This window comes from Oncorhynchus mykiss, chromosome 32 (genome assembly GCF_013265735.2).
Source record: "Oncorhynchus mykiss isolate Arlee chromosome 32, USDA_OmykA_1.1, whole genome shotgun sequence".
Classification (NCBI taxonomy): Eukaryota; Metazoa; Chordata; class Actinopteri; order Salmoniformes; family Salmonidae; genus Oncorhynchus; species Oncorhynchus mykiss.
The window spans coordinates 10630515-10648260 of NC_050572.1; the positions used below are offsets into that span (position 1 = coordinate 10630515).

The 17746-nt window shown below is 43.0% G+C and overlaps 1 protein-coding gene across 2 annotated transcripts in view; it reads right to left on the minus strand.

The window, feature by feature from the left end:
- LOC110489376 (sorting nexin-13) overlaps positions 1-16298 on the minus strand; it is a 49840-nt gene extending 33542 nt beyond the window's left edge. For both annotated transcript variants that reach the window (XM_036970896.1, XM_036970895.1), the window contains exons 1-3: positions 16123-16298; positions 483-595; positions 41-143 (exon numbers count right to left, since the gene is read on the minus strand). In XM_036970896.1, coding sequence (XP_036826791.1) covers positions 41-143; positions 483-595; positions 16123-16134 — 228 coding nt within the window. In that variant the 5' untranslated portion in view covers positions 16135-16298. The remainder of the gene's footprint in view (positions 1-40; positions 144-482; positions 596-16122) is intronic.
- Positions 16299-17746: the final 1448 nt, after the last annotated feature.

Sequence of the window (17746 nt, forward strand, 5' to 3'; positions counted from 1 at the left end):
TGTGTGTGTGTGTGTGTGTGTGCGCGCGTGTGGATCCTACCTTCAGTATACCCGTTTGCGTGGCCGGAAGATAGGAGTGTTCACACCTCTCTAGATGTCTTTCTGAGTTGGTTTTCCCAAACAACAGAGTGACCACAAAACCACTGGTGAGGAGAGAAGGGGGGGTGAGGAGAGGAGAGAAGGGGGGGTGAGGTGAGGAGAGAGGAGAGGAGAGGAGAGGAGAGGAGAGGAGAGGAGAGGAGAGGAGAGGAGAGGAGAGGAGAGGAGAGGAGAGGAGAAGAGGGGGAGAGGTGAGGAGAAGAGGTGAGGAGAAGAGGGGGAGAGGGAGGGTGAGGGCGAAGGGAGGGTGAGGGCAAAGAGAGGGAGGAAAGGAGAAGGGAGAGAACAAGTAAACCAGATTTTAAGACAACAAAGACATCCCATTTCATATGAACACATCTATAAATGACTTTATAACTGAAAAACTCGTTGTACACACTCACCCTCCTACGAAGCAGAAGATATAGAAGGCCAGGTAGAAGACAGCGAAGGGTCCAAAAGTGATGAGGAACAGCACCACTCCTAGACCCCCCCATCCCCACACAGACAGACTGGCCTACAGAGAGACACAAAGAAACTAATTAACTTTTGTTTATTAGCTATTTCACTTGCTTTGGCAATGTAAACGTGTTTCCCATGACAACGCAGCCCTTTGAAATGAGAGCGTGTGCCTAGAGAGAGAGAGAGAGAGAGAGAGAGAGAGTGAGTGAGCACAGGAGAGCGTGTGAGTGGGTTCACGTATAGTAACAAATCAGCAACAATATCACATTTTAGCTACATAACACTAAAGAAAGTCAGATGGAATGTGATAGAGAGAGAAAGAGGGGGGGGGGGGGGGGGGGAGAGGAGAGAGGGGGGGGAGAAGGGAGAGAGAGGGGGGGGAGAGAGAGGGGAGAGAGATAGAGAGTTCCTCATCTTCCTGGTATTGTCAGAGCAGGAAACAAAGAAATTCTAACTGCTGACCTCACCGCTAATGGCGTTAGCTCTCTCACTGCATCCTAACCCAGTCGCATACAGTTTACAGGCTCACGCTAACAAGCTAACTGCTAATGCTATGTCTAGCATTGCAACCTGTGACCCAGTCTCAAGCTAACAAACTGCTAATGCTATCCTAGCGTTCTCCCTGCGTTCCGACCTTGTCTCACACAGCCTAAAGTACAGGCTAACACTAGCAAGCTAATGCTAGCAGACCGTCTACGTAACCCAGTCTCCAGCCAATACTGGCACATATCATACATGCTAACAACCTACAATGAGTTAAATCATTACCTCGGGTGATTAGCCTACATCTGAGAGATTATTCAGGCTACGTGAAAGACAGCCAGGCTAACAGCCTACAGTGAGTTAATTCATTACCTCGGGTGATTAGCCTACATCTGAGAGATTATTCAGGCTACGTGAAAGACAGCCAGGCTAACAGCCTACAGTGAGTTAATTCATTACCTCGGGTGATTAGCCTACATCTGAGAGATTATTCAGGCTACGTGAAAGACAGCCAGGCTAACAGCTAAAGCTGGTCCCAAATCTATTCTGTATGAGGATTGTCTTCCAGAGGCTCTAAATTAGATTAGTTTACATTCATTTTTTAGTTGACATTATTCTGATAGTTTTCTGTGAGAGGTAAACGTTCCAGGAGTGCTAGATGAGGTGATGAGGTGATACGGGGGCAGCAGGTAGCCTAGTGGTTAGAGCGCTGGACTAGTAACTGAAAGGTTGCTAGATCTAATCCCAGCACTGACAAGGTAAAACAATATGTTGTTCTGCCCCTGAGCAAGGCAGTTAACCCACTGTTCCTAGGCTGTCATTGAAAATAAGAATTTGTATATATATATATATACACATCTATATATATATATATATATATATATATATATATATATATATTTTTTTTTTTTTTTATTAATACGGGTGAGACCGGTGTGTGTGTGTGTTTTGTTTCACCTTAATTTAACCAGGTAGGCCAGTTGAGAACAAGTTCTCATTTACAACTGCGACCTGGCCAAGATAAAGCAAAACAGTGTGACAAAAACAGAGTTACACATGGGATAAACAAACGTACAGTCAATAACACAGTAGATAAGTCTAAATATACTGTGTGCAAATGTAGTGAGATTAGGGAGGTAAGGCAATAAATAGACCATAGTGGCAAAATAATTACAATTTACATTAAACACTGGAGTGATATATGTGCAGATGATGTGCAAGTAGAGACACTGGGGTGCAAAAGAGCAAAGAAAAAGACAATATGGGGATGAGGTAGTTGGGTGGGCTATTTACAGATGGGCTATGTACAGGTACAGTGATCGGTTAGCTGCTCTGAAAGCTGATGCTTAAAGTTAGTGAGGGAGATATAAGTCTCCAGCTTCAGTGGTTTTTGCAATTGGTTCCAGTCATTGGCAGCAGAGAACTGGAAGGAAAGGCAGCCAAAGGAGGTGTTGGCTTTGGGGATGACCAGTGAAATATACCTGCTGGAGTGCGTGCTACGGGTGGGTGTTGCTATGGTGACCAGTGAGCTGAGATAAGGCGGGGCTTTACCTATCAAAGACTTGTAGATGACCTGAAGCCAGTGGGTTTGGCGACGAATATGTAGCGAGGGCCAGCCAACGAGAGCATACAGGTCACAGTGGTAGGTGGTATATGAGGCTTTGGTGACAAAACAGATGGCACTGTGATAGACTGCATCCAGTTTGTTGAGTAGAGTGTCAGGGGCTATTTTGTAAATGACATCTCCAAAGTCAAGGATCGGTAGGATAGTCAGTTTTACGAGGGTATGCTTGGCAGCATGAGTGAAGGGTTAGGGTTAGTTGCTTTGTTGCGAAATAGGAAGAAGATTCTAGTATTAATTTTGAATTGGAGATGCTTAAATGTGAGTCTGGAAGAAGAGTTTACAGTCTAAACCAGCAAGAGCGATATCATTGATGTATACAGAGAAAAGAGTCGGCCCGAGAATTGAACTCTGTGGCACCCCCATAGAGACTGCCAGAGGTCCGGACAACAGGCCCTTCGATTTGCCACACTGAACTCTGAGAAGTAGTTGGTGAACCAGGCGAGGCAGTCATTTGAAGGCAAGGGTGTTGAGTCTGCCGATAAGAATGCGGTGATTGACGTAGGTGAAGGCCTTGGCCAGGTCGATGAAGATGGCTGCACAGTACTGTCTTTTATCGATGGCGGCTATGATATAGTTTAGAACCTTGAGCGTGGCTGAGGTGCACCTATGACCAGCTCGGAAACTAGATTGCATAGCGGATAAGGTACGGTGGGACTCAAAATGGTCGGGCTTGGGCAAGTTTCTGTGGGGGGTTGTTACGCACGCCTCTTGGAAGAGGGAACGCAACCCCCTGCTATACTCAACTCCCCGTGGAGTGAAAGAGGCATGAGAGATTGTAGGTGCGGATAAGGATGACAGATGCAGAGAATATTACCGTTTACTGGGAACGGTAACACGGTAATGTGGGGGAAAGGGGCTAGATGGAACCAAAGCAAAGAAAGTAAAAGTCCTCTCTCATACCTTACCTGCCTACCCACCACTTACCTAACCTTAATGCCACCTGGCGCGCTAACCAAAATACAGGGGGTGGTCCGCCCAGGTCTTACCTAGTGTGCATAGACAGAGTACATACTACGGGTATATATGTGGCCGCAGGCCTCTTCCTAAGCACTCCCAAGGTGTCTTTCCCTTCCCCCCTGGGAACAAACACAGAATAATTACTAACTTAAAGTGAACCATTTCAATAATCAAAAACACTGTGTAGCGGCTACAAAATATATATATATTTTGTTCCGGTCCATTTATTATCACAAGCAGATGCAGGCACTAAACGAGCTGTATAGACGGGTTGGTTGTTTATCAACAAATCCGACACATGCGCAACTATGGGGCAAAACAGTCAGGTTGGTAGACTTGACAACAAAACGGTCTCTGAGCAACAACCAACACAGGACATCCAGGAAGCTCCCTCTCCTAACAAAGGAACACCGGCTTTTCAAGCTGCAGAAGGAGTCGGTAATTGCCGACAGTTGTATCCCCTAATGAGAGGGCGGAATCAGAGCTCCAATCTGCAATGGAGCCTGACTAATCAGCTGCTTGGGGGAATCCAGGAAGCCATTTCCTGAAATACACACATACTTTTTACATTGAAGGCAAACAGTAAATTCCACTATTTTGCCTAATCCTTATCGTGGCTAGCTTCACAACACATAACCCAGTCCAGTCGAGCCTCACTAGCTGGCTGCTTATAACATTAGCTTAGGGCAACAGGGGTAAGTAGCTGGCTTGCTATTTATTTTCATGAGCTAAAGTTCAATAAGCGAACAACAAGTGTAAGCCTTTTTGTGAACTAAACGTGCAAACAAAAAGTAGGTATTTGGACATAAATTATGGACTTTATCGAACAAAACAAACATCTATTGAGGAAATAGGATTCCTGGGAGTGCATTGCGATGAAGATCATCAAAGGTAAGGGAATATTTATAATGCTATTTCTGACTTCTGTTGACTCCACAACATGGCGGGTATCTGTATGGCTTGGTGCCTGAGCGCTGTACTCAAATTATTGCATGGTGTGCTTTTTCCGTAAATCTTTTTTGAAATTTGACACAGCGGTTGCATTATGGAGAAGTATATTTTTAATTCCATGCATAACACTTGTATTTTCATCAACATTTATGATGAGTATCTCTGTAAATTGATGTGGCTCTCTGCAAAATCACCGGATGTTTTGGAGGCAAAACATTACTGAACATAACGCACCAATGTAAACAGATTTTTGGATATAAATATGAACTTTATCGAACAAAACATACATGTATTGTGTAACATGAAGTCCTATGAGTGTCATATGATGAAGATCATCAAAGGTTAGTGATTCATTTCATCTCTATTTCTGCTTTTTGTGACTCCTATCTTTGGCTGGAAAAATGGCTGTGCTTTGACATCGGTTAACATTGGCGTTAAACTAGACGGTCGGGCAGATACCGATGTTGGCATTTTTAGCTAATGTCAGCCGATTCCAATATGTTCACCGATATATCGTGCATCCCTAACTAGAACCACAGAGTTTCTAAACACGGAGGTTCAACATTGCAAGACTTACAGGAACGCTGCAGACCAGACTGAGGTTTGGGGCTTGAGAAGTCAATGAGAGAAGTTAAAAATTATTTCTTAGTTGTTAATTTTGTCCTAATGTCAAGGCACAGCCTAGATTCCGGCCAATGTCACTCCTACTGACACTGTTACATTGTCATCAAAAATAATGTTCTACATGCGCAGTCCAGCTCGTGACGACCGTTAGACCCAATGACGTGTATCTACGCATGAAATGAATATTGAGTATTTAATTTTTTTTTAAACATGTACATTTGGAAATAAATAGCGCTCCTTCTGTGCACTACCGGTAATACCGTATAACCTGGTACGGTACAGCAACAGTATGGAAAATCAGAATAACAGACAAACCTAGTCTAGAGATCATGACTCAGCGTGTTGGAACCATAGTAACAGTGTTCTAGAATGTGTTGAAACATGGCCACTCCTCTGTCACAGTAACAATAGGACCTAGTCTAAATCCTATAGACCAGTAAGTCTGAGGAGTCATAGCCGCCCACTACTACTACTGCCTGCTACTGAGAATGAACAAAAAGCCAGAACAGTGACAGACTACAAGCTACTCCAATGTACTGTATTAAATATGACTGCACCACACAATATACAAGCATGTACACACACACACGAGTATCTGTCGTCTGTTCAAAAAAAACGGTCATGTGATGGATGTATGGAATGTTTAGAGGATTCCAGAACATGGCGTCCCTGTTCCCGTCACACACACACACAGTGGATGGGTCCTGACCTTTCCAGGGGTCAGGGTGATGGTGTTGACTAATACAGCAGTATTCTAGCTATAAGCACCACAACTAGTCAAGAGCTATCAGCAGAATACTCTGAATCCTTCCAGCTTACACAGTTTTAACATCAACACCATCTGTTTCTATCAACCACACTGGACCGAGCCGGGCTATCCCCAACACAACGTTATATTACACACACACAATACACACACGGGCAGCGTTTCCCCTCACTCACAGAATCCTACAGCCTTGTCAGTGTCTTCCTGCTCACACATTCACCTGAGCGTAAACACAATGGCCAAATAACAACAGAGCAGTCTGACTTCTACAGGTCGTTGACCTTAGTGCTACAGCCTTACTACATTACATTATTACACACAGGGGAATGTAAAAACACTAGCCTGCATCTGACACACGCTAGCTAAGGGACTGGGCTGTCACTAATGGTAGGCTAAATCTCAAAACGCTTATCCCAGACTAGTTCTGGTGAGAAGTAGCATACTAGTAGGCTGTCATGTGAGATGACCTAAAAACATGTCACTCTCCCTGACTGAGGAATGAAAAAGCCCGGTCACTAGTCAGAGCTTCCTACTGCTAACACCACCAGCCGGTCCAACACACATTTTTGATTGTAAGGCTCACGTGGTATTAATTTATCATCAGACAGTCAGGGTCTTTATACTGCTAACAGCAGGGATAAAGGAGGCCTCTACATATTCACGAGGTGCCTGGCTGCTAGTAGACGTCCTTGACACACACACACACACACACACACACGTGCACGTAATGGTGTTAGCGGGCCCATATCAGCAGGCCAGTGCAAGGTTATCACAGTGTTGCCGTCACAGTGGAGCCTCCAGGGAACAGTCGCGGTCTGAATACAGGGACAGACAGGTAGTCATGATATTATTGGTGGCTAGCCTTCCATATTCTGATCGAGGCTAACCTTATCAACAGCATTAAGGGCAGACAGGTAGGGAGGGGCTAGTGTGAGAGAATTCAAATTAAAAACAGCAGCTCAGCGCGGTGAGTCAGTCATCAGCCACGACAAATAAAAAAAACAACAGAACTGTGCGTAACAATCATGTTCATGACTTCCGTGACAATGTAGGGTAGCAAGAAGATTCAGGGAAACTATTCCAACAGAAATGGGTCTGAGAAGGTTGAATAAAATGACTCAGTCAACTGTGAAGAGTCTCACCTATCTGTGGTCATGCATGGCTGTCTCGTCTCTCATACTGACACTGTATGTATAGTGTCCATCTTTCAGCTAGATAATGACAGGGCTTACTAAACCACTACAGGGTTAACTTCTAATATTTACAGGCTGAGGTAGCTGATCCACTTCTCCACTGGCTTAACACAGAGGGGATTGGTCAGTCAGTGTACAGTCCTAAATGTGTAACAGAAACAGCCCTGAGCCAAAAAGACTGAGTAGAACCTACAGTGTCAGTATGAGAGACGAGACAGCAAGGCATGACCACAGATAGCTAGCTATAGGTGAGACTCTTTACAGTTGACAGTCTATTGTGGGCAGAGAGGAATTTTATTCAACCTTCAACTGTTCAACAGGCTGGTGGAGACCAGAGAGGATGATACAGTTGTCTGACGTCAGAGGACGAGAGCCAACGGTTCCAAACTAGAGGTCGACCAATTATGATTTTTCAACGCCGATAACGATTATTGGAGGACCACAAAAAAAAAAGCAGATACCGATTAAAATCGGTCGATTTTAAATTTTTTAAATTTGTAATAATGACAATTACAACAATACTGAATGAACACTTATTTTAACTTAATATAATACATCAATAAAATCAATTTAGCCTCAAATAAATAATGAAACATGTTCAATTTGGTTTAAATAATGCAAAAACAAAGTGTTGGAGAAGAAAGTAAAAGTGCAATATGTGCCATGTAAGAAAGCTAACGTTTCAGTTCCTTGCTCAGAACATGAGAACATATGAAAGCTGGTGGTTCCTTTTAACATGAGTCTTCAATATTCCCAGGTAAGAAGTTTTAGGTTGTAGTTATTATAGCAATTATAGGACTATTTCTCTCTATACCATTTGTATTTCATTAACCTTTGGCGATTGGATGTTCTTATAGGCACTTTAGTATTGCCAGTGTAACAGTAAAGCTTCCGTCCCTCTCCTCGCTCCTCCCTGGGCTTGAACCAGGAACACAACGACAACAGCCACCATCGAAGCAGCGTTACCCATGCAGAGCAAGGGGAACTACTCCTCCAAGTCTCAGAGCAAGTGACTTTGAAACGCTATTAGCTAACACGCTAGCCATTTCACATTGGTTACACCAGCCTCATCTTGGGAGTTGATAGGCTTGAAGTCATAAACAGCGCAATGCTTGACGCACAACGAAGAGCTGCTGGCAAAATGCACGAAAGTCCTGTTTGAATGAATGCTTACGAGCCTGCTGCTGCCTACCACAGCTTAGTCAGACTCATCTATCAAATCATAAACTTAGCTATAACATAATAACACACAGAAATACGAGCCTTAGGTCATTAATATGGTCGAATCTGGAAACTATCATCTCGAAAACAAAACGTTTATTATTTCAGTGAAATACGGAACCGTTCTGTATTTTATCTAACGGGTGGCATCCATTAGTCTAAATATTCATGTTACATTGCACAACCTTCAATGTTATGTCATAATTACGTAAAATTCTGGCAAATTAGGCACATTGGAGCAACGATATGCACCGCATTGATTATATGCAACGCAGGACACGCTAGATAAACTAGTAATATCTTAACTGATTTGCCTAGTTAAATAAAGATTAAATAAAGGTGTAAAAAAAAAAAAAATTAAAAAATAAAAATAAAAAAAGCCAAATCTGTGTCCAAAAATACAAATTTACAATTGTTATGAAAACTTCAAATCGGCCCTAATTAATTGGCCATTCCGATTAATCGGTCAACCTCGATTCCAAACGCAAGAGAAGGGTTACAAAACAAGAGCAACAGAGTTTCAAAGCTAGAATCCTTAGTCCGCAACTGGGGTTGCAAAGGGTCGAAAACTTTCCCGGAAATTTTCCATTGGAAGTTAAGCCCAGGAATTTTGGGAATTTTGCTTAAAAATTGATCAAAAAAAAGTTAGCTTATAACAGTGAACCTTTTTTTTTGTGGGATACAAATAAGGCATTTCTAGGTCTTGTGGTATATTTTAGTTAAACTTATCCTCAAATAAATTGGATTTTGCAACCCTCTGCATGTACAGTGCATTCTTCCATCACATGTGCAGCTGATTCTCAAGATCTTGCACACTAATGAGATACTATTGAGCCCACACTACTACACTGTCTGAGCCAAGGACTACATTTCTGGTAAATTTGGATTACAATACTGGGTGGCGTGAATATATTTTATATGACATACATTATTTTTTGTTAACTAGTAAATAGTAGCCTACAGTAAAGTGTGCTTAAATAATTTCCTACTTAACATGTACATGGAATTGTATTTGGGGTTTTTTAACTAATTTTTTTCTAATCTTTACAGGAAAATGCCATGGGAACTATCTGATGTGTGGAGACATTTCACTGCAGCTAATGTAGAAGGAAAAGCTGTGTACATTTGCAAAAACTGTGCCAAATCATATGTGCAGAATGCAACAAAGATGCAGAATCATCTGGCCAAGTGCATAAAGTTCCCTCAGCGCTCACAACAAGCAACCTCTGACAAAAGTCCCTCTACTTCTATTCGAGGTGAAAATGATGAATCAGACACCTTATCGATAGCAACGGCTCATGGTCCTCCTGGAATCAGAAGTTTTTTTGACTCAATGGAGGAACGTAGTCAGAGAAATACTGATGAATGTCTTGTTCAAGCTGTGTATGCAACTAGTTCACCTCTGATGCTCACAGGCAATGTGTATTGGAAGAGATTTCTGAATGTTCCTCGCCCAGCATACAACCCTCCAACCAGACATGCTTTATCTACACATTTGCCGAATGCAGAGTTCAACAGAGTTCAAGTGAAGGTCAAGCAAATCATAGAGAAAGCAGACTTTATTGCATTCATCTCTGATGGGTGGTCAAATGTTCGTGGGCAAGGAATAATTAACTACTAATTAATCATCCCACCCCTCAACCAGTATTCTACAAGAGCACAGACACAAGGGACAACAGACACACCGGTCTCTACATTGTAGATGAGCTGAAGGCAGTCAATGACCTTGGACCACAGAAGGTATTTGCACTGGTGAAAGACAATGCTGCGAACATGAAGAGTCTTGGTCTAAAGTGGAGGAGTCCTACCCTCTCATCACACCCATTGGCTGTGCTGCATATGCATTACATCTGATCCTCAAGTACATGATGGCACTGAAAATAATGGCTACACTCTACAAGAGAGCCAAGGAAATGGTTAGGTACAGTGCCTTGCGAAAGTATTCGGCCCCCTTGAACTTTGCGACCTTTTGCCACATTTCAGGCTTCAAACATAAAGATATAAAACTGTATTTTTTTGTGAAGAATCAACATCAAGTGGGACACAATCATGAAGTGGAACGACATTTATTGGATATTTCAAACTTTTTTAACAAATCAAAAACTGAAAAATTGGGCGTGCATAATTATTATGCATAATTATTATTATTGTGTATGTAAACTTCTGACCCACTGGAATTGTGATACAGTGAATTATAAGTGAAATAATCTGCCTGTAAACAATTGTTGGAAAAATGACTTGTGTCATGCACAAAGTATATGTCCTAACAAACTTGCCAAAACTATAGTTTGTTAACAAGAAATTTGTGGAATGGTTGAAAAACCGAGTTTCCATGACTCCAACCTAAGTGTATGTAAACTTCCGATTTAACTGTACAAACTGATTTTTCAAGAATATGTAACTTAGAAATCATTCATGAGTTTAGTTCAACTGTCGTACCCTATCAGTACCCAAAATATAAGTTTATAATTTTGATATCATGGATGGTCAGTCCTTGCATCCTGCACAGTCTATTCATCTGAGAATGGTTACATTTCTCCAGGCCGATCCCTCAGCTTTTTACCAAAACAGAGGTGGGGTGACCAGTTTTCAATGAAGGATTCTGGCTTTAAAACAAGAGCTGAAGGTTCCAAGCTGAAGGAGCACAAAGAATTCCTTGAAGACTGAAAAATAGTTGTCCCCGTCACATGAAATCTGACCATCAGTCAGTCTGGTTTCACTTCCCTCTGTTACCACAGCCTCTGTGACCTATGGCAGTGACTAAGGGGTTAGGCAGTGATTCATTTGTGAAGGTGCCGGAACAAAAAAGTGAGCCGAGAAGGGGGGGGGGGGGGGGGGGGGTTGACCTGGGGGGCTCTTAGGTACCGGAATGCATGACAATAATAAATAAAAATCTAAAATCCCCTTTATATAAAGCATTGCATACATAGATCATTGAAAGTGAATCTCATTCTACTCCTACGAAAGACAGATCTCGCTCTCTCACACTCACTCACACAATGGCCACACGTTGCTCTAGAGGCTACGATGTTACACAAACCATAAATACGGGCCGGCCCAAAACAAACAAATTCTTCGAATATCACGCACATTTTCACATTAAGTTGTTTAGGGGGCAGGAGAATTACAGGATAGGGTGTTTTATTTACCTCTGATTTTGTCCAAAAAAATCACATTGCAAACAGTGGAAACAGTCAAAAGAATCAAAAGAGGGGTAAGGAGTCCCTGGGGTTAGGGGTAAGAGGTCACTGGGGTTAGAGAATGCATGTTTCAGCTCTGTCAGCGGCACAGCCCCCTCCACAGTGAGGAGTTACTAATGTTAGCAAGGGGTCAGGGTTTAGTGAGGGGTTAGGGTTTCGTGAGTGAGTGAGTGAGTGAGTGGTTAGGGATTAGTGAGTGAGTGAGTGAGGGGTTAGGGTTTAGTGAGTGAGTGAGGGGTTAGGGTTTAGTGAGTGAGTGAGGGGTTAGGGTTTAGTGAGTGAGAGGTTAGGGTTTAGTGAGTGAGTGAGGGGTTAGGGTTTAGTGAGTGAGTGAGGGGTTAGGGTTTAGTGAGTGAGTGAGGGGTTAGGGTTTAGTGAGTGAGTGAGTGATTGAAGGGTTAGGGTTTAGTGAGTGAGTGAGTGATGGGTTAGGGTTTAGTGAGTGAGTGAGTGAGGGGTTAGGGTTTAGTGAGTGAGTGAGTGAGGGGTTAGGGTTTAGTGAGTGAGTGAAGGGTTAGGGTTTAGTGAGTGAGTGAAGGGTTAGGGTTTAGTGAGTGAGTGAAGGGTTAGGGTTTAGTGAGTGAGTGAAGGGTTAGGGTTTAGTGAGTGAGTGGTTAGGGTTTAGTGAGTGAGTGAGTGAGTGGTTAGGGTTTAGTGAGTGAGTGAGTGAGGGGTTAGGGTTTAGTGAGTGAGTGAGGGGTTAGGGTTTAGTGAGTGAGTGGTTAGGGTTTAGTGAGTGAGTGGTTAGGGTTTAGTGAGTGAGTGAGTGAGTGAGTGAGTGAGGGGTTAGGGTTTAGTGAGTGAGTGGTTAGGGTTTAGTGAGTGAGTGAGGGGTTAGGGTTTAGTGAGTGAGTGGTTAGGGTTTAGTGAGTGAGTGGTTAGGGTTTAGTGAGTGAGTGAGTGAGTGAGGGGTTAGGGGTTAGTGAGTGAGTGAGGGGTTAGGGTTTAGTGAGTGAGTGGTTAGGGTTTAGTGAGTGAGTGGTTAGGGTTTAGTGAGTGAGTGAGTGAGTGAGGGGTTAGGGTTTAGTGAGTGAGTGAGTGAAGGGTTAGGGTTTAGTGAATGAGTGAGTGATTGATTGAAGGGTTAGGGTTTAGTGAGTGAGTGAGTGGTTAGGGTTTAGTGAGTGAGTGAGGGGTTAGGGTTTATTTAGCGAGGAATTAACTTCGCATATTAAAGCTCTCCTCTGAGAAAGTGAGTTGATATCCCAGAGAGAGGGGAGGGAGCTGGGCTGGGGGGGGGGGGGGGGCCTCAGTATGATGATGTATACTGGGCTTAATGCTCATGCTTCTCCCATAGACTGTGGACTGTTAAAGCTTTCAAGGGTGGCCCCAGGCTGATGCGGAGGAGCAGCTCTGATGGATTGGCGCATCCCTGTCACTAAGCTTCGATTAAGACAGATGAATGAAGATTTAGCTGTGAGAGGAACACATCTCAGTGAGGATCTATATTACACTAACACCAGCTACACCACAACAACAATCTCCCTTCAGTCTGCCTGGAAACTGTGCTGTTGGGTTGTATTCCCCCGGCACGGTGGTGAAGGCCTGGAGCCACCCAAGTCTCTCTGCTACCCCACAGCAAGCGGTACTGATGCACCAAGTCTGGAACCAACAGGACCCTGAACAGCTTCGACTTCCAAGCCATAAGACCACTAAAATAGTTATTTAAAATGTTCACCGATAGCGACTATCTGCATTGACCCTTTTTGCACTAACTCTCTTGACTCATCACATACGCTGCTGCTACTATTTATTATCTATCCTGTTGCCTGGTCACTTTATCCCTACCTATATGTACATACTGCATCTACCTCCATTACCTCTTACACCTGCACATCGGCTCAGGACAGATAGTCTACCACCTGTTGTTTACAAAGCACGTGACAAATAAAAATGGGATTTGATTATATGCCTCCGGAGTTCGACCCAGGTCATTGAAACAGTGACTTGTTAAGAGGGTTTGAGAAACAGAAAGGCACCCACCGCCTGTAAGAGGGTTGTGATATCTGGCACAACACCATGCTCTCCCTCTTCCATAACACCCCAGGCTAACTGGAGACAATGCGCCAGTCGACCATAGCCTTACCTTACCTAGAGAGGTCATATATAGATAGACCTGCTAGTAATCAGAGTGTTACATATTAGCAGTTACTGAGTACAAGCAGATACAGTGGAGGTATTAGATACAATCTCACAGCAGAGAGATTGTTACATAGGAGAGGGACTTTATCAGCAGATATAACTAGATTAGATGAGGCCCACCACACTGGGGATACACTGGTACAGTGGGCCCACGGTTCAGTACGCATCACGGTTTGTGGGCCACGGTACAGTTTCGGTATCTTTATATTTAAGAAAAGTGTGCGCATGTATGACTCTCATACAGGGGAGGAGTTAACACGTAGCTCTTCATCTCCCGATCCAGGACACAGGTAGCTTCGAGTACACAGTGAACCGTCACAGAGAGGTAGCTTCGAGTACACAGTGAACTGTCACAGAGAGGTAGCTTCGAGTACACAGTGAACCGTCACAGAGAGGTAGCGTTGAGTTGCTCTGGAGGTCCAACTGTCAGTGGAGAGAGCTAGATAGGGTGTCTGTGTCAATTCCTTTTCAATTTCTCTCCGTGATGTTTCATAGAGTTTGGGAATTACTTCGCTGCTGAAATGTGTATGGGAGGGGACATTGTAATGTGGCAACAAAAAAACTAATAAATCGGGTGTCGAAATCCCGAGTCAGTTGCCACCGAATAGGGCTGCAAATCTTTGGCTATGAACACTCCCACTGCTTTCGTTTGTCGCTGGAAGGCAACAGCGAGAGCGTGTTTTCGCTCGGTGACGGCCGCGTAAATGACACTTCATGTTAGAAGTGCTTCCACTGGAGTAGCCGAACGGTGGCAAAGCAATGCCTGCAGATTGTACTCTGTTTGTTTACGGTCTTCGTACCCTCGTCATCGTATTGAACGCGGATTCGAAAGACGGCGGTGCTTCATCAAATTTGCTTCTCTCTGTCTCGCTAGCTCTCGCCATTGTCACGTTGAAGCTGAGAGAAGATTTATTTTTAGTTTCCCCCGATCTTCATGTGGCCCCTTTAGGGAGGTTTCCAACAGGTGATAATGCTTATTGCTAATAGCATACCTGATTTAAACAAATCACTGTACCAATTTGTTATAGGGCTCCTTTCTGGAGGTGGATATCATATTTTAGATGGTGTCAGTGTAGCCGATGTGAAATTGCTAGCTAGTTAGCGGTGGTGCGAGCTAAATAGCGTTTCAATCGGTGACGTCACTTGCTCTGAGACCTTGAAGTAGTGGTTCCCCTTGCTCTGCAAGGGCCGCGGCTTTTGTGGAGCGATGGGTAACGATGCTTCGAGGGTGACTGTTGACGTGTGCAGAGCGTCCCTGGTTCGCGCCCAGGTCGGGGCAAGGGGACGGACGTGAAGTCTATACTGTTACATCAGCATAATTTTATTTTCATTCAATTTGGAGTAGAAAGACACCAGAAGTGAGATTCTCAGTCCTTCTACCTAACTCCCCACCCCCTATGACCTTTGCCCCCCACTGCTACACATTCTGACCCTCATCTTTCATATCTGCAAGAAATAATATGTATATATATATATATATATATATATTTTTTTTTAAATACACACTTACTGTAGCAGTTTTGAACATATCCATACTCTGTGTGTGCCTCCAGTTGATTTACTACATACACTTCCTCCACAGTTATGCTTACACAGAGATGTTCAGAGCACGCTAGACAGCTAATTAACACAGGTGGCCGCCTCTGTCTTCCGTTGTGGGAACACTAACAATACTCCTATAAAAAGGTGTAATTTAACCTTATTTTTTCCCCCTGATGTTTTAAAGATCTCTTCCTATGTTTCCAAAACCGTACAGCAAGAGATGTGTTTTAATGTTCAGAACGAGTGTCAGGATCCCCCCCGGACTATAGTCCAATAGCGCTGAAGGTAGTTGGTGATGAGGTCAGTGACACACTTTGCTTCTTGAAAGTCCAATATCTTCAAAACTTGACTGCTGACATGCAAAACATTTCGGGACTGTATCAACAGTGGACTAACGATGAAAAAAACATCCCTAAATATAGTTTGAGTGGAGTTCCCCTTTAACTAGTTAACTAGCAGGCGAAGATATGTTGCCAGGAGGCAAATAGGGCAACAGACATCGATGTTGCTAGCCAACTAACTATTTTGGGACGCGCCCATTCCATTCTCACCTGAGCTAAAGATATTATCTTGCAACGTCGTTACAACTCATGTGATCGCATAACGTCGGTTATTTAACCTAGCCAACAAGCTAATTCCAGCACAGTGTTGTCACTAAGGATAACTTCAGCTCATCGTATTAGCTGTCTAATCCTGGACTGACAAACACCGAGTTAGCAAAGAAGCTTTTTCAAAACAGACAAGTCTGTCTGTGCTCGTCTTCCTGTTTACCTGTGATCCGATGCTAAACGGTTAGCTAGCTATGTGGCTATCTAGCTGTCACCTGCCCAGGGGCAGAAAACAAACTATAGACACGCCTTTGAGCGAGTATGAACTTACCTCTGCAAACATAGTTTACAATGTTGTGGGTGTCGAGGCTTGTGCTAATCCCGCCACATTGCACGAGGCGTAACTATATGTTTTAAAAACGGTTGTATCGCCACTCTCCGTAGTCTCTTCGGAGAGTCGCCATGTTGCAGCTTTATACGTCTCAGGCACCCCGTTTCTCGACGTTGCTCTCTGATTGGTTGAATTTTTTTATGACGCATCCAACACACCGGTGAGTGGCAATGTGGTTTAATTCTATAAACGTTCTCATCTTCTTACTTTTTAAACTGCAGCTGAGCCAAAAAAACTTTCTCTGAAACACTCAAACACATAGTCGACATTTATGATGTTGAATTAAACGTGCAACGTTATCTTCGATTGTTGCTACTGTTGTGCAGATAGCTTGCCCTACAAAGTTATTGCTTGATGGACTGCTGGTGTTAGACCAGGTCTCTCTTGAAAAAATGATTTTATCTGATTAAAACCTGTATAAATAAAGGTTAAATACAAATGTTTAATAATTACAGATAAAATACACAACAGCTATATGAAAAGGTAGCGTAGCCTACCTCTCAACATCAAATCAAGTAGAAAATAACTATCAAGTGCACGATTGACCAGTGGTTGACAACTTACCATCTGAGAGAGAGAGAGAGAGAGAGAGAGAGAGTTATAGAGAGAGAGAGAGAGAGAGAGAGAGAGAGAGAGAGAGAGAGACAGAGAGAGACAGAGAGAGAGAGAGAGAGAGAGAGAGAGAGAGAGAGAGAGAGAGAGCGAGAGAGAGAGAGAGAGGGCATCAAAAGGAACATACAATTCAACATCCCAATTAGGATCTTCAGTTAGAGAACCCATTGCCGTTTATGGTTGTGAGGCATGGGGTCCGCTCACCAACCAAGAATTCACAAAACGGGACAAACACCAAATTCCGCACAAGCTTCCTTGTGTACAACATAAAACACCAAAGAATGCACGCAGAGCAGAATTAGGATGATACCCACTAATTATCAAAATCCAGAAAATAGCCGTTAACTTTTACAACAAGAAAAGGGCAACCAGTGAAGCACTAACACCATTGTAAATACAACCCATATTTATGTTAATTTATTTTCCCTTTTGTACTTCAAATCAAATCAAATCAAATGTTATTTGTCACATACACATGGTTAGCAGATGTTAATGTGAGTGTGGTGAAATGCTTGTGCTTCTAGTTCCGACAATGCAGTAATAACCAACGAGTAATCTAACCTAACAATTCCACAACTACTACCTTATACACACACACAAGTGTAAAGGGATAAAGAATATGTACATCAAGATATATGAATGAGTGATGGTACAGAACGGCATAGGCAAGATGCAGTAGATGGTATCGAGTACAGTATATACATATGAGATGAGTAATGTAGGGTATATAAACATAAAGTGGCATAGTTTAAAGTGGCTAGTGACTTCAACTATTTGCACATTGTTACAACACTGTACATACTATGACATTTGGAATGTCTTTATTCTTTTGAAACTTTTGTGAGTGTAATGTTTACTGTTAATTTATGATTGTTTATTTCACTTTTGTTTAGTATCTATTTCACTTGCTTCGGCAATGTAAACGTATGTTTCCCATGTCAATAAACCCCTT